Source organism: Monodelphis domestica, chromosome 3 (genome assembly GCF_027887165.1).
Source record: "Monodelphis domestica isolate mMonDom1 chromosome 3, mMonDom1.pri, whole genome shotgun sequence".
Taxonomy (NCBI): domain Eukaryota; kingdom Metazoa; phylum Chordata; class Mammalia; order Didelphimorphia; family Didelphidae; genus Monodelphis; species Monodelphis domestica.
In genome coordinates, this window is record NC_077229.1 from 94,279,230 (window position 1) to 94,302,100 (window position 22,871).

Genomic DNA, 22,871 nt, shown 5'->3' on the forward strand with positions numbered 1-22,871 from the left:
AAGCTTCTAGCAGAAAGAGGGACTTCGTCTGAGGCTTGCAGAAAGCCAAAAAAGTCAGGTGATGAAGGGAGAAAGGGTTCTAGGTGTGAGGGACAGCCAGTGAAGATGTTCTTAGTTGGGCAAGGACCAAGGGACCAGTGTCACTGGATGGAAAAGTCTTTGGGGGAGGTGGAGAAAGGATAGAGGAGTAAGGTATAAGAAGACTAGAGAGATAGGAAAAGGTTATAATGGCCTTTAAAAGTCAAACAGTATTTTACATTTTATCCTAGAGGTAACAGAGAACCAAAGGAGTTTACAATATGGGAGGTGGGGGGGGGGGATCTGGATAATATGATCAGACCTGCCCTTTATGAAGATAATTTCAGAGCTAGGATGAGAATGGACCAGAGCGAGGAGAGACTTGTGGCAAGAACACTGGCCATTGCAATAATCCAAGTATGAGTTAATGAGGGACTGGGCCAGGGCATTTCTAGAGTCAGAGGAGAGAAGGAACCATGTATAAAAGATATTAAGAAAGTACAAACAATAAGGCTTGACCACTGTTTGCAAATGGGAGGTGAGAAAGAACAAGGAGCCAATGATGACAGATAAGTTGTGAGCTTGGATATCAGAGAAGATGGTGGTATCCTTGACAGTATTAGAAAAATTAAGAAGAGGGGAAGGGTTCTGGGGGGTGTGATATAGTAAATTCAGTTTTAGATATATTGCAAGATTTCTAATAGTTAAAGATCCAAGACCTTCTAGAGGGCAAGAAAGAGGTTAGGGCTAGACAAGCAATTATAAGTGTCATCTGAATAGAGATGATCATTGAAACATGAGAGCCCATGTGATTATCAACTGACAGTACATTGAGAAGAAGGCCCAAGGCTGAGCCTTGAGATATTCTTTAAATTAGTGGATCCAGCAAAAAAGAAGATCCAGAAAAGGAAACAGAGAAGAGTGTTCAGACAAACAGAAGGAAAACCAGGAGAGAAAGCAGCTACATGAAAAGGGCATATCAAGGAGAAGAGAGGAACTGACAGTACTAAAGGCTGCACAGAAGTCAAGAAAGATAAAAAATGAGAAAAGGTCATTAAGTTTGTCGATTAAGAAATCTGGTAACTTTAGAGAGAGCTGTTTTGAATTATGAGATCAGAAATTAGACCACAAAAAGTTAAGAGGAGACTGAGAGAAAAGGAAGTAGATGGGCTGTTTGAAGAGTTTGACCACAAAAGGGAGAAGAGAAATAGAAAGATGGCTAGAGGATTTGGACAGATGAAGTGAAGATTTTTTGAGGATGAGAAAGTAGTCATGTTTGTAGGCAACAAGAAAGCCAATGGACTGGTAGAAATTAGCAATAAGTGAGAGAGTACAAAATTGACCATAAGTGAGAGAGTAGGGATGATAGAGGTGGTCAATCTGCTGGAGAAGACAAGATGAAATAAGATCATGTGAACATAAGGAATTTGCCTTAGCAAGGAGAAAGGCCACCTCTCTGTGTGAAACAGAGGTGAAGGTAAAAAGGGTGGAGGAAGATATCTAAGCATAAAATAAAGAAGTTGAACTAGTTGTAGTCTAAGGCCCATTTTAGCTCTAAAGCTTCATAATTTCAGAGTTAGATGGAATTTTAGGGGCCCTCTGGCACAACCTATGCCTGAACGAAAATCCCCTCTAAAACTTACCCAACAACTGTCACTCTGGTTCCACTGTCTGGTCGTCAGCTTCCTCCTTTATAAAATGAGTAGGTGAAGTAGTTGAGAAAACAGTATGATATGGAAAATCCACAAAAAGTTTTTCTGCATAGCATTAGCAAAACCCCAAAGGAATAGATAGGTAGAAAAATTCAATTCAAAATAACTATAGCCGGCCTTAGACACTTCTTACCTGGTGATCCTACTCAAGTCACTTAATCCCCAATGCCTAATGCTTATGGTTCTTTGGCCTTAATATCAATATAGAAGATAAGGATTTTTTTTTAAAATAACTACAAACTAAAAAAAATTTTTTTCAGGAAACCCTAAGGATTTATATAAATACAACTATAAAACACTCCATAAATGAAAGCACTTAATTCATTGTTTAGCCTAACCAGACCATTTCAATATAACTAAAATAACAACACCACCTACATTAATTTACAGACAGTGCTATGCCCCTCAAACTACCAAAAAGCTACTTTACATACCTAGAGAAAATTAATCATAAGCAATGATCTCTAAAATGAGCACTAAAGCCTCCTCATAATCTATTGCATGATCCCAAGGGTTTTGGGACAAATCAAAGTGAATAGGAATATGGGTTGCATTTCACTCTCCCTACCAATCATGAGACAACACTGCTACATCTACCTTTCATTCATTACAGTACAATAGTTCCTCATTTCACCCTCTCCTATCACAATGCAAACTCCCAATCCTCACCCTCAGGATAGAAAGATAGATGTATGTTCATAAAATATAAGTAGTATGTCCATATGAATTGTCTAAATGTATATATACAAAGGAATGGGAATGTAGACTCTAAGCGATCACCCTAATGCATATATGAATGATATGGAAATAGATCTTGATCAATGACACATGTAAAACCCAGAGGAATTGCGCATTGGCTACAGGAGGGGGTTTGGAGGAGGGAAGGGAAAGAACATGAATCTTGTAACCATGAAAAAATATTCTAAATTAATTAATTAAATAAAACTTTTCAAATGGGGAAAAAATAAATAAATGTATATACAAAGTTTGTGGGTAGCAGAGATAGATATGATCAGAGACCTTGTCTATCTCTGTGGAGAGGAGAGTCAAAAGAAGTGCCTAGATTCTAGCTGGGAGTTGGGGTTTAGGGACCGGCAGGCCCTGGGAGGGCTACAAGGCTGAGTGCTCTTTTCTCAAGCCTCTGAGAGGGATATTGGACTAGAATTTTTAATATATATATATATATATATATGTGTGTGTGTGTGTGTGTGTGTGTGTGTGTATGAATGAATATAGATATATTAAGAATTAAATTAATATTTCTACCCAGACATATATTTTATAAAGTTTATTAAAAAGGGTAGACAATCATAGTTTTAAATCTCATCATTCCTCTAAGTAACCTGACCATGAGTTGCCTAGTCTCTTTCCCCCTTACCTGCCTGCTCTGTTCCCGAGTTCATTCAAAAGCCCCAAAAGGACCTGCCCTCTCACTTTTATTGACATACAGCACGTTCACAAATGCAAAACCAGGCACAACTGTGTTATGTGAGGAATGCTGACAAACATGTCAGGCTACTCAGGAGGACACAATCCCCCTGTGATCATTTAAATATAACTATCTTATAACTCTAAATACCTTCTAGATAAAAGTACATACAATATTGCATTTTCCTAAGAGGAATTTACAATAGTTAGAGATATGAGGGGAATTTGAGAGGAAAAATACAAAAACTGATTGATAGATGCATGGACAAAATGCCAATGAGGGGAAGTCCCCTTTGGCATGAGAGTTTACATACAGAATAAGTATGTTCAACCCCCTTTAATTCAGTTCATTATATCCCAAACTATTCATTCTGGATCTTTTCATGCAGTGTGTGGCTTCTTCAGGCATCTTTACAATACCTTCTCCAAAAGGATCCCTTCCTTTTTTCTTTTTTTTTTAATTTTTATTTTATTTTATTTTTTTGGTTACAATACTCACTTTATTTCCCTCCCTCCCCTTCACCCATCCTTCCTGAAGCTCACACACAATTTCATTGGGTATTACTTGTGTCCTTGATCAGAACCTATTTCAATGATGTTGTTTGCACTAGGATGTTCATTTAGATTCTACATCCCCAACCATATCCTTTCGACCCATGTATTCAAGCAGTAGTTTTTCTTCGGTGTTTTTACTCCCACAGTGTTTCCTCTGAATGTGAAGAGTGGTTTTTCTCGTAGATTCCTCCAAGTTGTTCAGAATCACTGCATTGCCACAAATGGAGAAGTCCATTACATTCAGTTGCATCAGTCTCTGTGTACAATGGTTTCCTGGTTCTGTTCCTCTCACTTTGCATCAATTCCTGGAAGTTGTTCCAGTCCCCATGGAATTCCTCCACTTTATTATTCCTTTGAGCACAATAGCATTCCATCACCAACATATGCCACAATTTGTTCAGCCATTCCCCAATTGAAGGGCATCCCCTCATTTTCCAATTTTTTGCCACCACAAAGAGCGCAGCTATGAATATTTTTGTACAAGTCTTTTTCCTTATTATCTCTTTGGGGTACAAACCCAGAAGTGCTATGACTGGATCAAAGGGCAGACAGTCTTTTATCGCCCTTTGGGCATAGTTCCAAATTGGCCTCCAGAATGGTTGGATCAATTCACAACTCCACCAGCAATGAATTAATGTCCCAACTTTGCCACACCCCCTCCAGCATTCATTACTTTCCTTTGCTGTTTCTTTAACTGAAAATTTCCTATTCATGTCCCTTGCCCATTTATCAATTGGAAAATGGCTTGATTTTTTGCACAATTGGTTTAGTTCTTTATAAATTTGAATAATTAGTCCTATGTCAGAGGTTTTTGTAATAATGATTGTTTCCCAATTTGTTGTTTCCCTTCTAATTTTGGATGCATTAGTTTTGTTTGTACAAAAACTTTTTGATTTGATGTAATCAAAATTATTGATTTTACATTTTGTTATTTTTTTCTAGCTCTTCCTTGGTTTTAAAGTCTATCCTTTCCCAAAGATCTGACAAGTATACTATTCTGGATTCACCTAACTTACTTATAGTTTCCTTCTTTATATTCAAGTCATTCACCCATTCTGAGTTTATCTTGGTGTAGGGTGTGAGATGTTGATCCAAACCTAATTTTTCCCATACTGTCTTCCAATTTTCCCAGCAGTTTTTATCAAATAGTGGAGTTTGGTCCCAAAAACTGGGATCTTTAGGCTTATCATAGACTGTCTTGCTGAGGTCACTTACCCCAAGTCCATTCCAATGATCCTCCTTTCTATCTCTTAGCCAGTACAAAATTGTTTTGATGACCATTGCTTTATAGTATAGTTTGAAATCTGGGACTGCAAGTCCTCCTTCCTTTGCATTTTTTTTCATGATTTCCTGGATATCCTTGATCTCTTGTTCTTCCAAATGAACTTTGTTATGGTTTTTTTCTAATTCAGTAAAAAGGTTTTTTGGTAGTTCAATGGGTATGGCACTAAATAAGTTAATTAATTTGGTCAGGATAGTCATTTTTGTTATGTTAGCTCATCCTACCCATGAGCAATCAACCTTTCTCCATTTGTTTAGATCTAGTTTTAATTCTGTTGAGAGTGTTTTGTAGTTGTATTGTGAATTTCAAAACTACTCAACCCTATTCAGACAATTCTTTAGAAGATTGGATTTAGCTATTTCCTGATCAATAACAATAGAGATACTTGGAATAACAGAATCAGGTCTTGGAAACTACAATCTCCACCCTACTCAGGGTAACAAGATCAGGAAGGGCTGCAACAAAACTCAAGATTTCATTATTTGAGAATATGGCCTTCAACAGACATGTGCAAAAATGACAGACCTCTGGGCGGTCCTAGGTCAAGCTAGAGCCACCATTGGCACATGTGAGAGATAGGAAGTGAGGTAGAGGACAGATCAGGAGTTCTGGGGACTTCCTGTGTGGAGGGAGAAGGTGGTTGGAGCCTAGTGCTTGGAGTGGAGGAGCCCACAGACTGTTTATGCATTTTGGTCACGTGAGTGATAGGGACTGATCTCTTTTCTTTGCCTCGGCTTGGACCTTTGGCTCAGCCTAAGCAGAGTGAGTATTTAAGCCCTATTTCCTTCTCTCCCCTTTCCCCCTCTCTCTCCCTCTAATACTTTTCTTCCTCCTGTTTGTAATTAAAACACCATAAAAAGGTTGACTGCTGACTTGAGTTTTCATTTAGGAATTACATAGCTGAATTCCTTGGCGACCTTAAATTAATATATATCAGTCTTTTAAAGTGATTTCCATATCACAGTGTTCATATAGTTCCTGTGTTTGCCTTGGCAGATAGATTCCCAAGTATTTTATATTGTCTAGGGTGATTTTAAATGTGTGACGAAAGACTGGCCAGTAGACCTCGCACAAGAGGAAAGATCGATAGAAGTTTATCTCTGGGGGAACCAGGATCTGAAGCCAGGAGGGATGGCAAGAGAGAGAACCAGACACCGAATACATAAATCGAGACCACAGACTTTAGCTCCGGCCTTCCACTTCATAGATACATGAGACAGTGAGAAGACCATAACACAACATCATGGGTGACAGAAATAAGCTTAGAGATCAATAGAGACAAGCCACAGTCCTTGAACCTGTGCTATTAGCATGGTGTTACAAGGAAATCACTTTAAAAGACTGATATATATTAATTTAAGGTCACCAAGGAATTCAGCTATGTAATTCCTAAATGAAAACTCAAGCCAGCAGTCAATCTTTTATGGAGTTTAATTACAATAGGAGGAAGAAAGGAATTAGAGATAGAGAGAGAGAAAAAGGGAGAGAAGGGAATAGGGCTTAAATACCCCTTCTGTTTAGGCTGGGCCAAAAGGCCCAAGCCCTTAGATAGCTGGGGCAAAGAAAAGAGATCAGTCCCTATTACTCACGTGACCAAAATGGAGAAACAGTCTCAGGGGCCCCCACCTTCAGCTTCCTTCAGAGCAAGCTTCTCAGAGTACACTGCCACCACTCCGACCAACTCCTCAACCACCTCGAGTCTTCAGACCCCCCTGATCTTTAAGGAAACCATCCAAGTTGCCTCCCCTCAGTTCTCACATCTACCAATCACTGTCCATCAATTTCCCTGTGCCAATGGAGGCTCTAGCTTAACCCAGGACCGCCCAGAGGCTTTGCACATGTCTGTTGAAGGTCATATTTTCAAATGATTAAATCTTAGCTCCTTTGCTACAGCCCTTTCTAAATCCTGTTAACCTGAGTAGGGTAGAGATTGGAATAATTAAATTTTGATCTAGGCTGCAGCCCTTACTCAATCCTGTTAGGACTGAATAGGGTGGAGATTGACTCCAAGTATCTCCATTGTATCAATTCTAAAATCAATCATGACTCAAAGAAATTCCTGTTCTATGCTTAAGCATAGGTCAAAGTCCTTTCCATTGTTCAGCAAAAGGTTTCTGTCCTAAAGTAATCTTAAGAAGGGAAGAGAAGGAACCTCCCATGCCAATGGGGTTCCCATTCCAATAGACTATCAGTAAGAAATTTTCCAAGTATGAAATATCCCAATGGTGAAATTTCCAACATTTATAAGTCTAAGGAATTTTGAGGTTTACAATGGACTGTTACAGATTAATGATAGGGATTAGAGAAATAGAGGTGCTGAGCATGGCCAGAAGCCAACTCCAAGAGAGAGAGAAAAAAAGATAGTAGCGAGGAAGAGAGATGAGTGGTAAAAGCTGGGCTGGGCCTGTGGGCTGGTCTATTTATTGATTATCATATGCAAAGATACATAATGCATAGTAATTAATGACAGAGTGGATCATCATTGGTAGAAAGGTAAATTGTCATAAGATAAGCGTGGATCCTTTTTCAGCCTGGGGAGAACAAAGAAACCTGATTTTGCACCCAAACTAGTTAGGATCAAAGTTCATTGCCTTACTGGCCATGTGCAGGACAGAGAATGCGCTCTCCTCAGGCCTAACTTTATGGCTTAATTATCTGTCTTGAGTAAACATAGCTGTGGACTGCTACAAAATAGAATTTCTATTTCTAATTCTTGCTGCTGAAATGGGTTGGAGATAAATAGATATGCTGATGACTTATGTGGGTTTATTTTGTGTCCTGAGACTTTGCTAAAGTTGTTGATTATTTCCACTAACTTTTTGGTTGATTCTCTAGGATTCTTTAAGTAGACCATCATATCATCTGCAAAGAACAATAGCTTGGTCTCCTCATTGCCTATTTTAATACATGTGATTTCTTTTTTTTTCTCTAATTGCTACTGCTAGTGTTTCTAGTATAATGGTAAATAATAGAGGTGATAATGGGCATCCTTGTTTCACTCCTGATCTTATTGGCATGGCTTCTAGTTTATCCCCATTGCATGTTTGCTGATGGTTTTAGATATATACTGTTTATTATTTTTAGGAAAGACCCTTCTATTCCTATACTTTCTAGTGTTTTCAATAGAAATGAGTGTTGTATTTTGTCAAAGGCTTTTTCTGCAACTATTAAGATAATCATGTGATTTTTGTTGGTTTGCTTGTTGATATGGTCAATTATGTGGATGGTTTTCCTAATATTGAACCATCCTTGCATTCCTGGTATAAATACCACCTGATCATAATGAATAACCCTTGTGATCACTTGCTGTAGTCTTTTTGATAGTATTCTGTTTAAGATTTTTGCATCTATGTTCATTAAGGAGATTGGTCTATAGTTTCCTTTTTCTGTTTTTTACCTGCCTGGCTTTGGAATCAGTACCATATTTATGTCATAAAAGGAATTTAATAGAACTCCTTCTTTGCTTATTCTGTCTAATAGTTTGTATAATATTGGAATTAGTTGTTCTTTGAATGTTTGGTAGAATTCATTTGTGAATCCATCTGGTCCTGGGGATATTTTCTTGGGGAGTTCTTTGATTAGCTTGTTCAATTACTTTTTCTGATATGAGGTTGTTTAGGTAATCTATTTCTTCTTCTGTTAATCTAGGCAATTTATATTTTTGGAAGTGTTTATCCATATCACCTTGATTGCCATATTTGTTGCCATATAATTGGGCATAGTAGCTTTTAATGATTGCCTTAATTTCCTCTTCATTAGAGATGAGGTTTCCCTTTTCATCTTGGATACTGTCAATTTGGTTTTCTTCTTTCCTTTTTTTAATTAAACTGACCAGTACTTTGTCAATTTTATTTGTTTTTCAAAGTACCAGCTTCTAGTCTTATTTATTAAATCAATAGTTCTTTGACTTTCAATTATATTAATTTCTCCTTTGATTTTTAGGATCTCTAATTTAGTCTTCATCTGAGGATTTTTAATTTGTTCACTTTCTAGTTTTTTAATTTGCATGCCCAATTCATTGACCTCTGCTCTCCCTAATTTGTTAATATATGAACTCAAGGATATAAATTTCCCCCTGAGTACTGCTTTGGCTGCATCCCATAGGTTTTGAAAGTATGTCTCATCATTGTCATTTTCTTCAATGAAATTATTAATTATTTCTATGATTTGTTCTTTGACTAACCAGTTTTGGAGAATTGTACTGTTTAATTTCCAATGAATTTTTTATTTAACTCTCCATGTACCCTTACTAATTATTACTTCCATTGCATTGTGATCTGATAAGGTTGCATTTATTATTTCTGCTCTTTTACACTTGTTTGCAATGTTTTTATGCCCTAATACATGGTCAATTTTTGTGAATGTACCATGTGCTGCTGAAAAGAAGGTGTATTCCTTTTTGTCCCTATTTATTTTTCTCCACATATCTACTAACACTAATTTTTCTAATATTTTATTCACTTCTCTTACCTCTTTCTTATTTATTTTTTGGTTTGATTTATCCAGTTCGGATAGAGGAAGGTTCAGGTCTCCCACTAGTATAGTTTTTCTATCTATATCATCCTTGAGCTCCTCTAGTTTCTCCTTTAGAAATGTGGATGCTAGACTGTCTGCCCTTTGATCCGGCCATAGCACTGCGGGGTTTGTACCCCAAAGAGATAATAAGGAAAAAGACTTGTACAAAAATATTCATAGCTGCGCTCTTTGTGGTGGCAAAAAACTGGAAAATGAGGGGATGCCCTTCAATTGAAGAGTGGCTGAACAAATTATGGTATATGTTGGTGATGGAATACTATTGTGCTCAAAGGAATAATAAAGTGGAGGAATTCCATGGGGACTGGAACAACCTCCAGGAATTGATGCAGAGTGAGAGGAGCAGAACCAGGAAAACATTGTACACAGAGACTGATACACTGTGGTACAATCGAACTTAATGGACTTCTCCATTAGTGTCAATGCAATGTCCCTGGACAACCTGCAGGGACCAAGGAGAAAAAAACACTACCAAGGAAAAGCAACAGCTTGACCACAGGGATGGAGGGGATATGATTGAGGAAAGACTCTGAATGAACACCCTAATGCAAAAACCAATGACACGGAAATGAGTTCAGATCAAGGTCACATGTGATACCCAGAGGAATCATGCATTGCCAATGGGAGGGGTGGTGGAAGGGGGGGAGGAAAAGAAAATGATCTTTGTTTCTAATGAACAATGTTTGAAAATGACCAAATAAAATAATGTTTAACAAAAAAAAGAAAGAAAGAAATGTAGATGCTATGCCATTTGGTGCATACATTTTGAATACTGATATTTCCTCATTGTCTATACTGCCTTTTATAATGATGTAATTACATTCCCTATCTCTTTTAACTAGATTTATTTTTACTTTGGCTTTGTCAGATATCATGATTGTGACTCCTACCTTATTTTTATCAGTTGATACCCAATAGATTTGGCTCCATCCTCTTACTTTCATCCTATGCATATCTACCTTCCTCATGTGTGTTTCTTGTAGACAGTATATGGTAGGGTTTTGGATTCTAATCCACTCTGCTATTCACTTGCATTTTATGGGTGATTTCATTCCATTCACATTCAGAGTTATGATTACCAGCTGTGTATTTCCAAGCATTTTGATTTCTACTCCTAGTCCTGCCTTTTCTTCTTTCACTATTTCCTTCTACACCAATGTTTGCTTTTAATCAGTCCCCCTAGTTCCCACCCTTATTTTACTTCCCTTTCTACCCCCTCCCTTCTTATTTCCCACCTTATTTTCTTTGCAGTCTTTTTAAAACTACCCCCACAATCTCTCCCTCCCTTATACTGCTTCCCTCCCCACCAGTCCATTTGTTACCCTTCTACTCCCCTATAGGGTGCGAATCTATCCTCTGCCCCAATGGATTGGATTGTTCTTCCCTCTTTGGGTCAATTTCAATGCACATAATAGTTGATTATTTCCTGTCTCCGACCTCTTTACCCTTCCAGTGTATTGATGTTCTCCCCCCTCGCACTATGAGCTTCTTTGTGACATATAAATTTACCCCCTTTTGTTTCTTTTCCCATTTCTTTTAGTATTACCCTCTTTTTTTACCTCTAATTGTATTTATGCATACATATATCTATATACATATTTATGTTTTGTTATTTTGTCCTATACAGTTTGTCACTGTTCCCTCTAAGTGTAATTCTTCTAGCTGCCCAGGTGATAACAACAGTTTTTAAGAGTTACTAATGACCTCTTTTCTTATAGGGATACATATCATTTTAACTTATTGTGTCTCTTAAAAAGGGGGGGGGGGCAGGTTGTTGCTTTGTTTTGTTGTTTTTCCCCTCTTTTTTAATTACCTTTTGATGATTCTCTTGAGTTATGACCTTGGACATCAAATTTTCTGTTCAGGTCTGGTCTTTTCTTTACAAATTCTTGGAATTCTTCTATTTTGTTGAATGACCATACTTTCCCCTGTAAGAATATAGTCAGTTTTGCTGGGTAGTTAATTCTTGGTTGTAGACCTAGTTCCCTTGCTTTCTGGAATATCATATTCAATACCTTTCGGTCCTTCAGTGTAGATGCAGCCAGATCCGGTGTTATCCTCACTGTGGTTCCATGGTATCTGAATGACTTCTTCTTGGCAGCTTGTAATATTTTTTCTTTGGTCTAATAGTTCTTGAATACAGCTATAACATTCCTGGGTGTTGTCAGTTGGAGAGTAAGTACAGGAGGTGATCTGTGGATTCTTTCAATCTCCACATTTCCCTCTTGTTCTAGAATATCAGGGCAGTTTTCTTGAATAATTTACTGTAGTATTATGTCCAGGTTTTTTTCTTTTGTCATGGTCTTCTGGTAGACCAATGATTCTTAAAATGTCTCTCCTCATGCAAACTCCAACAACAGGGAAATGGGTTCGAGTCAAGAACACATGTGATAACCAGTGGAATCATGCGTCGGCTATGGGAGAGGGAAAGGCGGGGGGGGAGGGGAGGGGAGGAAAAGAAAACGATCTTTGTTTCCAGTGAATAATGTATGAAAATGACCAAATAAAATAATATTAAAATTAAAAAAAAATGTCTCTCCTCAAATGATTTTCTAAATCTTCTGTTTTGTGAATGAGATGTTTCATATTTTCCTCAATTTTTTCATTCTTTTGGTTTTGTTTTACAGTGTCCTGCTGCCTTGTGAGGTCACTTAATTCTAGTTGTTGTATTCTGGTTCTTAAAGACTGGATTTCATCCCTGGATTTTTGGTCATCCTTCTCCTTCTGGTATAATTTTCTTTGGAGGTCATTTTTCATCCTCTTTGCTTCATCTCTCATCTCCTTTGCCTCATCTTTCATCTTCTTTGTCTCATCTTTCATCTCCTTTGCCTCATTTTCAAGTTGGTTGATTTTGGCTTTTAAGACACTATTTTCTGTTTCCAGATGACTTATCTTAGTTTTTAAGTTCTTTTCCCAATTGCCTTCAGCCTCTCTTAATTGTGTTTTGAATTGCATTTTGAGTTCTTCAAAAGCCTGTATCCAATTCGCTGGGATTTCTGATTTATCATTTGCTGATACCTCCCCCTCTGTTCTGTTTGCTCTTTGCTCATTGCCTGTACAGAAGCTATCTATTGTAATTTCTTTCTTCTTTTTCTGTTGTTTGCTCATATTTACCCCTTATTTGCTCCCTGTATTTGTCTATGTTCTTACTCCTCTAATTTTTTTGGTTTGAGGGGTTTCTGTCAGTCTCCCCTTTTGGAGCTTTGACTGAAGATCTCTCCCTGCAGTCTGTAGGGGAGGGGTGTTGGAGTTTGAGCTTCCCTGTCCTCTGGAGGCTTTTGATTAGATTAAATTAATGTCCAGCAGTCTGTGAGGGAGGGGTGTTGGAGTTTGGGCTTCCCTGACCTCTGAAGACTTTTGATGGGATTAAGTTCTGCTGGGTTGGGATGGATGAGGCCAAAACCTCCTGGAAGGCTGGAGCAATATGGAAGATCTTAGACTCTGTGACCAGGCTGCCTGCCCTTCGCTCCTTCTCCAAGTCCTTCCCCACCACCTGTGTTCAACACTCTGAGCCTGGCACAGCTCTGCCCGCTAGGTACTCCCTCCAGACTAGCACCTTTGCCCGCCCAGAGGTTCCTACTTCTGCTGGAGCCTTGGCACTCTGGGGGGGGGGGGGGTTCTGGGACCTCCCTTCTGCCTTCCCCTTAAACCCGAGTGTTCTCGGATTCTAGCTTTTGGAGAGAGTACTTTTTGGATTGAGTCCAGCAGGAGGGTTCCTTGGCTCTGTACTGTTGTTAGGTTTGATTTTCAGTCCCCTAGGAGCATTCAGTTTGTGATTGCTAAGGAAGAGTTTTCAGAGGTCTGAACTTCTGCTGCTTCTAAGCCACCATCTTGACTCTGCCTCAGGATCCACTTTCTTGATTCAAGGTGTTGGCAAGTTTCTTTTCTTGAAATTTCTCCAAAAATTTTAAATTTTGGATTTTTGGATGATTTCACAATCCCCCTGAGGAGGGTATTGACCAACACTAGAATCACACTGGAATACATGACTGAGTTATGATGTATATGAAACAATTTTAAAAACAAAAACAAACCACCCAAAACAATCCCAAACAAAAGAGTACAAATGAAAATTTATATAAAAATAATAAGTACAGAAATGATAAAAAATAAAATAAAAATCTTACATGTATAAAATCCTGAGTAAAAAATAAACCTGTAACAGGTTCTTGAATCACAGCAAGGCTCTAATTAAAGTGACTTATGTCCCACAAATCTGTAGGACATTAGCAGCAATGTAGCACTTTACCCATTTTCAGTCAGGACTACAGAAAATTGCCAAACTATAGGAGAGAAAGGACTAAGTTTCAGCAGCAAATGGAAAAAAATCATTCCCTGGTCTAATTTTACCTTCACTGTCAGTGATAAGGGGAGCCAGGATGATAGCCAAACTGAGGTACTAGACTCAGAATATTGCACATGGAGTGTAGTACAAGGGAGTCCTGCATCTTAACATATGTCAAGCTCCACAACCTAGATTCTCACACTAGGTTCAAGTCCTGGCATAGAAGTTCAACAATCCTCCCTGGATTGGGTTTGGTCCTTTTTGACCTTGTGCTACTTGGCACTGTATAGTGGCTCTTTTGTTCCCTTCTCTTGGAATCAGACATATTCATGAAACAAAATCCCATAATATTTATCAATAAATCACAGGTTTCCACAGTCTAAAGCTTTTAGGTATACTTAGTTACTAGGGCTAATAGATACTGTAAACTTATACTTTAAACTTTATCCTTCAAGGCAAAAAGCATTAATACTGATTTCATGTACTTCACAAATCATCAAGGATGGGGAGGGGGATCAAATGTCCCATTACAAACATAAAGAGAAAAAAAAATTTTTAATCCTAATTTCACAGTTCATATTCCATTGTGCCAATGTGTTAGCCAAGCAGAGGCACAACACAAAAGGTGCTCACTCAAAAATGAGATTTATATCCATCTTAACTTGGCCAGGATCCACAGTGTGAATGCACATGATTTTTTCACCAGGTAAGTGCCTTTTAAAAAATAGTAGTACAACAACCAATACAGATTCTAAGAAATACCAAAATCCCCAAAATTATAAGAGCCCATTTAATGACAATATCAAACAAACCCACTATAATTAGGAGTCATATGAATATTTAAAGCTACTTTCTGTGTGTCATAAAAAAGCTTTTGAAGCTCATGGATATTTATCAGAAGTTGTCCAAACCTGTTTACATAAGAACAACAAGACTGATTAATAAATGCACAATCACCTCCCAATGTGGCAGTGAGCATGTTGAGGACTAATCAATTTTGTAAGACTGTTTTTGTGAAGGAGTCAATCTCATTCTGTAGATGTAGATGACTTTAGTGGTCTGAGAGATGGTTTGAGCTGTATCTTAAGTCAATCTCTATTGTTATTGATCAGGAAATAGCCAAATCCGATCTTCTAAAGAATGGTCTGAATAGGGTGGAGTGGTTTTGAAATTCACAATAGCTGTAAAAGGCATGTATTTAAACATCCCATCATTTCATTTTTAAGCTGTATTCTAGCACAGATAAATGTGGAGGTAGGGAATGCAATAGTATGTTTGCCCTGTGCCTTGTCTCCCATGTACTTACTACTACTCAATGGACCCTTACCTCTTCTTACACACAAGTCAAAGGTGGGCGTATGATCAGTCATAGGTAGTGGTGCTCCTAGATATCTGAAAATTACTTCTGAAGATTGAGATGTTTAGCTCATCAAATTTTTCAAAAATCACTGACACAGGTCATAACCATTTCAATGGGGTCCACTCATCATCATTAATGTGACAATTAACAAAAACAAAAGGAACAAAAGACTGTTTAGACAATATGTGACCACATTGTGTGGCAAACTGTAGTAATATCTCATTACTGTGGACTGTAATTGTTGCCCATGACAAAACAGAGCTCCAATGGATCTGGGAACATACCCAGCACCTGTGAGAACCAATGGCATTTCCCTGGAAAAGAGTTTTTTCCAACATGTCTATGGACTTCTATAATGGTATTATCACCAGTCCAGTCATAGGGGGAGGGTACAAATAAAGACAATGTAATAGGACATATAGCTAATATTCAAAACATAGTAATTGAGGGTGACATAGTAAAATGGAATGCAATAGATTAGATTAATATGTGAATTCAAAAACAAAATCAAATCTTAAAACAATTAGGAAATACAACAAATGTGACAAGATACAATCAGTCAACATCAATAGAAGGTACCGATTTTACATGGAAGCAATGTATCCAGGAGTCCTTTTCTCCAATTTTAATAGCTGTAGGAGTGGATAACAGTACTTGGAATGGACCTTCCCAGGCAGGCTGAGTTGCTCCAGCATGCTGGAAGTTCTTTACGTACACTTTGTCTCCTGGTGGTAAGTCATGGAGCAAGAAATCTAGAGGTCCTGCTTGTACCACAGCTCCAGATTCAGGGAGTTCTAACAATCTGATCTGTAAATCATGTATATGAGAAGCAATAGAAGTTTCCTCTACCTAGTAATGATGTGTATGTAAGAGAAAAAGGTTTAGCCTGCATTTGGGGTGTCCAAAAAGCATCTCAAATATGAGATATGTAAATTTCCCCTAGATCTGCTATGAAGATAAAACAAAGCTGAGGGAAGGAGTTCAGGCTATTTTAACCGAGTCTCACTGTCCAATTTTCCAATCATGGTCTTAAGTTCTCTATTCATTCTCTCAACTTGGCCTGAGCTCTGGGGGTGATATGGTACATGGAATTGGATAGTGATCTGTAAAATTGGACTTGAACTCTGGACTTCAATCCCCATAATTCCTTGCGCCACTTCCCCAGAATGCTTTGTAATCTCACCTGGGCCGAGATTGAGAAGGTATTTAACCTGATTGCAAAAGCTTTTAGCTTTTTTTAGACTTCCGTTTTGGAGCAGACACGTCTCTTCCGTGATGTAAGGTTATCTGGCCTAGGCCTCTGGCCTAGGCACGTGTTTTTTCTTATTCTGTATTTTCTTTAAGCTTTAACCTTTAATAAACCTCTAAAAAACATAATACTCCTTGCAGAGAGAAACTAATTTCTACCTGCCTCAGTCTCCCCAATATTCCCTAATTTTAATCTTTACAGTTTTGGTGACCACTAGATTGGATGAGAACTTCTCAAATTTTTTAGCCTAGATAATGATTTTTTTAAAGCCACAGTTCTCCAAGATGCTCTTTAGAAAACCATCTTGATTAGCTCCTGCCTGCGGCCCTCTCCGGCTCCTGCTTCTGCTCCTGGCCTCTCACCTGATGCCCGAGCTGCACTCCGGCTCCCGGCCCGACCCACCCCAGCGGTCTGTCTCTCACCCATCTGGCCTCCGACCTAGACGGCTCATCACCCCAGCCCCAGACCCAGGAGCGTGACCCCAGCCGGCTCATCACCCAGATCCGTGGAGCAGATTGCTGAGGACTCATTGCGACCAGCTGGTAACAGTATTGGCCACGTGGGCGGAGGGGAGAGAAGAGAGGGAAAGGAGACCGGGTAATTTTCCCTTAGGCTAAGCCTCCACGTGGGGAGAGAGAAAAGGGAGAGGAGAAGAAACAGATTTTTCAAACAGAAACTTGATAGCAATGGGCTGTTTAAAAGGATACCTTTTGACTGTTCTGGTATTTTCATTGATTTCACCTGCATGCCAGAAGAAAGATTCAGCCCAAAGATTCAACTTTGAATTTGCAAATGGGTGGCTCAGGGCACTGAGAGCATGGTCCTGGGTTAAAATCTGGCCTCAGATACTTCCCAGCTATGGGGCCCTGGACAGGTCCCTTAACCCCCATTGCCTAGCTCTTACTACTCTGCCTTCAGACAATAGACATTTAAATGGATAAACACACCTAAGGAACTTTAAAGACTGGAGGTTATATTCTAAGGCATTTCAGACTCCAATGATTTATAAAAATCTCTGTATTCTATTGCATTTTTTGTTATGGTTTAACTTTGTGATTTTAAGTCCATATATTACTAGATTCAATATTATTCTGCTTGAACTGAAGGTTGATTTAATTTATTTTGAATGTACTGAGTTTTGAAATTCTGTTGTTTTTCCCCTATAACTGTGTTGAACAAATATTATTGTGAATAAGCCCATATATGAAAAAACAGCTTTTTTTCTATTTTGCCAAGGATAGATGGACTTCAGAACTGGTTATAATTGTATTAACAACCTTGGGAATTTTAATGTGCTAAATACCTCAAATGGTTTGATTTTAAGGGTTTTTTAAATATGATTTTTGGAATTTTTTTAACAATCTGGTTATTTTAATCTGGCCCATTACAGTAGCTGAAGTGAAATACATTTTATAACCCCCAACCTTCCCTCATTTCTAAATATGTGAATGGAAGTTGGGAAGTTAATCTCAGGGCATTTGTATCCCTAAAAGCCTCCAAAAGGAGCACCCCTTTATTTATACTCTTCAGCTCACTACTTTACTTGCACCAGAATGATATATAGATTTCTTGATTATGTTCTTAACCCAAGATGAGTTTTACTTTGTTTTAAAAAATATGTTTAAATACCAAGGTTGAAAGATTGCTGTTTGTAAAAATTGTGACAAATGTCCATCAATTCATAGGTTTTAAAAATGTCATAGAGCAACTTATGTGAAATATGAAAGTGTGTTTGTTTGCTATTTTAATTAATTGGACTATTGAGAATTTTGGGGATTTTGGTAACTACACATTTGTACTACTGTATTTTTAAAAATGAAAAAATTGTTAACCTTGTTCAATTCATTTGCCTTCTACTCACAGTGGAGCATGGTCAGATATTAAGAGGAAATGGATCTCATTTTTGGTGGGAAAGCCTTGCATTTTATGTTTTCTTAGCTGACACAGAGTGTCAATGATTATAAACTATATTTTTGAATTTTTAAAGCTCTTTTATTATTATATTTTTTTTGCATGTGCAATATACTTTTTCAGTTTTTTTTATTTTTTCTCTCCTTTTTATATTTGAAGCACATGTCACCAGCATTAAGATTTTCTTTAACCTTTTGATTTTTCAGTAAGATACATTTGCTAATGCATAACCCTAAAAAGCTTGTGACTATAAAAATGATGCCACTAATTATTTAAATAAATTATGGGATTTTGCTTAATGATTCTGTCTGATTCTAGGACAAGAGATACACACAAGAGCCATTTCACAAAGCCAAAGAAAAGCAAATCCAGGATGGATTGATGCACTTCTAGGCCAATACAAAGGTCTTGAACCTAGTGTGAAGACTCGAGGTTACTATGTTTAACATGTGTTAAGACATAGGCTTTCCTTGTGTCCACACTCACTCTGAAGATACTCACAGACGAGTATTCCCGAAACCTTGGCTCCTATAATCTGGTCCCTTTCTTTTCTGCCTTTCATAGTGTGGTAACTTTCTGTAGTCCTGGCTACTGACTGGGTAAATGCATCATTGCTTAGATCATTTTGATTCGGCCCTGATTCAAGGACCTGTTATAGATTTATTTTTCTTTTACTTGGAATTTTTACACATGAGACTTTGATAGTCTATATTTTCATCCAGAAATTTTTTCTTTTCTTTTGGATTTTTCGATGTTTTTTTTTAATTTCTCTTGCCAATTGATTCATATACCTCATACCTCAGCCATGCATCCCTAAGTGATTCTGTATTTGTCAATCACCCTCTTAACGGGGGAATGTAAAAATATCATTATTTAAATTGCAAAGTTTAAATTCCTTTTGAGAAGACTTTTAGGTAAAGAAAGATGATACCTATCTGAATCCAGAACTGAACTGTTGGAGAAGCCACCATGAAGAAGCCTCCAGACCACAAGTGCACCAAAATGAACTTTGGGTGTGGTTGATTGAACATTTATTTGTATGTATACTTTCATGCCAAAGGGGACTTCCCCCTAACTGGCTTTCTGTCAATGCATCCAGGAATTATTGGTTTTGTTTTGTTTTGTTTTCTCTTATCCTCAAATTATTGTAATCTTTAAATTGATTATGTTTTTATGATCCTTTGGGAAAGGACTTCTTCCCAGAGGATCAAACAGGGGGAATGTAAAATTGGACTTGAACTCTGCACTTCAATCCCCACAATTCCTTGCTCCACTTCCCCAGAATGCTTTGTAATCTCACCTGGGCCAAGACTGAGAAGGTATTTAACCTGATTGCAAAAGCTTTTAGCTTTTTTTAGACTTCCATTTTGGAGCAGACACGTCTCTTCCGTGATGTGAAGTTATCTGGCCTAGGCCTCTGGCCTAGGCACGTGTTTTTTCTTATTCTGTATTTTCTTTAAGCTTTAACCTTTAATAAGCCTCTAAAAAATATAATACTCCTTGCAGAAAGAAACTAATTTCTACCTGCCTCAGTCTCCCCAATATTCCCTAATTTTAATCTTTACAGTTTCCCAGACAAGAATAAATCTGGGACAAAACAGAATCAGTAAAATGGGTTCCCCTGTCTGAATCAATTCGTGCTGGTGGGCCAAAGTGAGGGATAATTTCTCTTCTTACAATTTATTATTACATTACCCACTTTTCCACAAAAATAACATGTTCGTAGTTGTTTTGTGGATTCTTGTAAGGGAGCTATGATCTCTCCTTGCTTTACCTTTCCAATTGTTTCAGTTAATTCTTTTATTTCCTTCCACAATGTCTCTACTAAAGTAGCATTCTCTTTATCCTTCACACCCTGTTTAGCAATCAATTCCATTTTTCTTTCCTTAATGCTTCCACTAAATCAGTGTTCTCCTTCTCCTTTTCTTTATGTCCCTCAAAAGTACAAACCACTCTTTTCAATTCTTCAAGGTCCATAGTAGCCCAGTTTGGACAGCTAGTCATAAAATAATTCCTATCTTACAACTGTTTTTTACAAATGGTATTCTGATTTGTCTAATGTGGCATTTAAAAGAGTGGGAGCCATAAACGGTAATATTTTAAAGGTTGGGTGTCATAAATTGTAATAGTTAAAATGGTTGAGGTTATAAACTGTAGTGATTAAAATACTGGAAGACTTAATTTGTGGCCGCTAAAAGAGTGGGTGAGTAAATTGTGACCGCAGAAAATATGTTTTCACTACTATAAATCTTGAAATTTCTCAGACTTGTGAATGTTAAAAATTTCCACATTGGGGAATTCTCCATTGGAACAATTCCCTACTGGGAACATTTTCCATTTTGACAGTGAGAACTCTACTTGAATCAGAAATGGGAGGACCTCTACTCCACCCGTACTTAGGACTGCTTTAGGGGAAAAAACTCCGTGCTAAACAATGAAAGTACTTGGGCCCATACTTATAGTAAGGCAAAAAGTTATTTAAGCCATGCCTATTTTTAGAAGTAATACAAAGGGGTGCTAAGTACCTATTAAAGGTCAGGCAGCTTGTAAACTTGCCAGGAGAAAAGAGGTGAAAACTTATTCAGAACTTTTTTCTGGTACAAACTTACTAAAGGGATTAGTCGACCCAGCAGTGTTTTTAGAATGGGCTGTCCTTTGGAAAACGTCTACTGTGATTGGTAGATGTAAGGACATACAGGAGGTGACATAGGAGAAAACCCCCTATATAAGAAAAAGTAGAATCCTTTTGGAGGATCTCTTGAGAGAGGCTCTGGAGAAGGGAAGCTCTTGGAGGACAATCTCTAAGGAGGTCTCACTGGAGTTCCTCTGAGGGGACTCTGTCCCTCTGGAGGCTCTTGAGAGAGGCCCTTTGAAACAGTCTCTGGCTGGAAGGCTCTTTGAGGAGGACTCTGGCTGGAACTCTCTCTGAGGAAACTCTGTCACTAGAATCCTTGCTTAGACAGACCTTGTGGTGAGTGATAAAAGACTGACTGACTGATCTCTCTCTCTTAAGACTCAGGTCTAGGCCATGTTGGCTTAAGGCCCTTCATACTTATTTCCTTTTTCTCTCTTTTCTTTAATTCCTCATTGTATTATTAATTAAATTCTCTATAAAACCCAGTTGACTTGGGTATATTCATAATTGGAATATTTCCCTGGTGACCACCTTATATTTGATTTAAAACCAAGATACTGTAGTGAAACATATTTTCTGCGGTCACAAATTTACTCATCCACTCTTATATCTATCTTCCACTATTTTACTCACTACAGTTTTTAACTTCAACCATTTTAACTCTTACAGTTTATGGCATTAACTCTTTTAACTGCCACAGTTTATGGCAAACAACTATTTTAAATATAACACTACAGTGTTTTGTTTTTAAATCAAATATAAGGTGGTCACCAGGGAAATATTCTCAATTATGAATATACCCAAGTCAACTGTGTTTTATAGAGAATTTAATTAATAATACAATGAAGAATCAAAGAGAGAGAGAGAGAGAGAGAGAGAGAGAGAGAGAGAGAGAGAGAGAGAGAGAGAGAGAGAGAGAGAGAGAGAGAGAGAAAGGAAATAAATGAGAAAAGAATAGGCCAGCCCAGGCAGCCCTTAAAAAAAGATCAGTCAGTCCTAATCACTCACCATAAGATCTGTTCAAGCGAGGATTCCAGGGGGAAAGAGTCTCCCCAGAGGGAGTTCCAGCCAGAGTCAGCCTCCCTTGAAAGACCTCCTTAGAGATTATCTCTCAAGAGCCTGTATATCTCAAGAGCTCTTTTCAACAGTCTGTCCTTTTTCTTATATAGCGGGTTTTCTCCTATGTTACCTCCCCTAAGTTCTTCCATCTACCAATCACAGTAGACGTTTTCCAAAGGACAGCCCATTCTGAATTCACACCTGAGTAGATTAATCCTTTTAGTAATCCACACCTGAGTAGCTTAGAATCTCTGTGTAAGTTTTTTCCTCTTTGCTCCTTTTAAGTTCACAAGTTGCCTGACCTTTATAGGTACTTAGCACCCCTTTGTAATTAATTCTAAAAACAGGCATGGCTTAAGTATGGGTATAAGTACTTTTCATTGTTCAGCAAGGAGTTTTCTCCCCTAAAGCAGTTTTAAGTACGGGTGGTGTAGAAGTCTTCACATTTCTGATCTATGTAGAGTTCTCACATTTTAGATGGGGAATGGTCCCTAATAGGGAATTGTCCCAATGGAGAATTCCCCAATGGGAGATTTTTTTAACATTCACAAGTCTGAGAAATTTCAAGATTCACAATCCCCCCTGATGATCATTGGGAGACTAGTCTCCCCATTGATCATTTAACATAATCATTTTGTAGTTCTAAATGCACTTCTAACTATGGATATACACAATATTCAAATTTCTAAGAGGAAAATAGAGTAGTGAGGAAGGAAATAGAAAAGAAAGAAAGCAAAACCAATGTTTTGCTGGGTGCATTGACAGAAAGCCAAATTAGGGGCAGTCCCTTTTGGCATAAATGTGTACATTTACAATAAATGTTCAATCAAAGTTCAGTTCAATC

At 37.9% G+C, this 22,871-nt stretch overlaps 1 protein-coding gene across 1 annotated transcript in view; it reads right to left on the bottom strand.

The window, feature by feature from the left end:
* The window catches only part of CLEC17A (C-type lectin domain containing 17A), a 39,551-nt gene extending 22,703 nt beyond the window's left edge, over positions 1-16,848 (bottom strand). Inside the window, exon 1 of the mRNA XM_056820998.1 lies at positions 16,785-16,848. Within this exon, the coding sequence (XP_056676976.1) occupies positions 16,785-16,848 (64 nt within the window). The remainder of the gene's footprint in view (positions 1-16,784) is intronic.
* Positions 16,849-22,871: the final 6,023 nt, after the last annotated feature.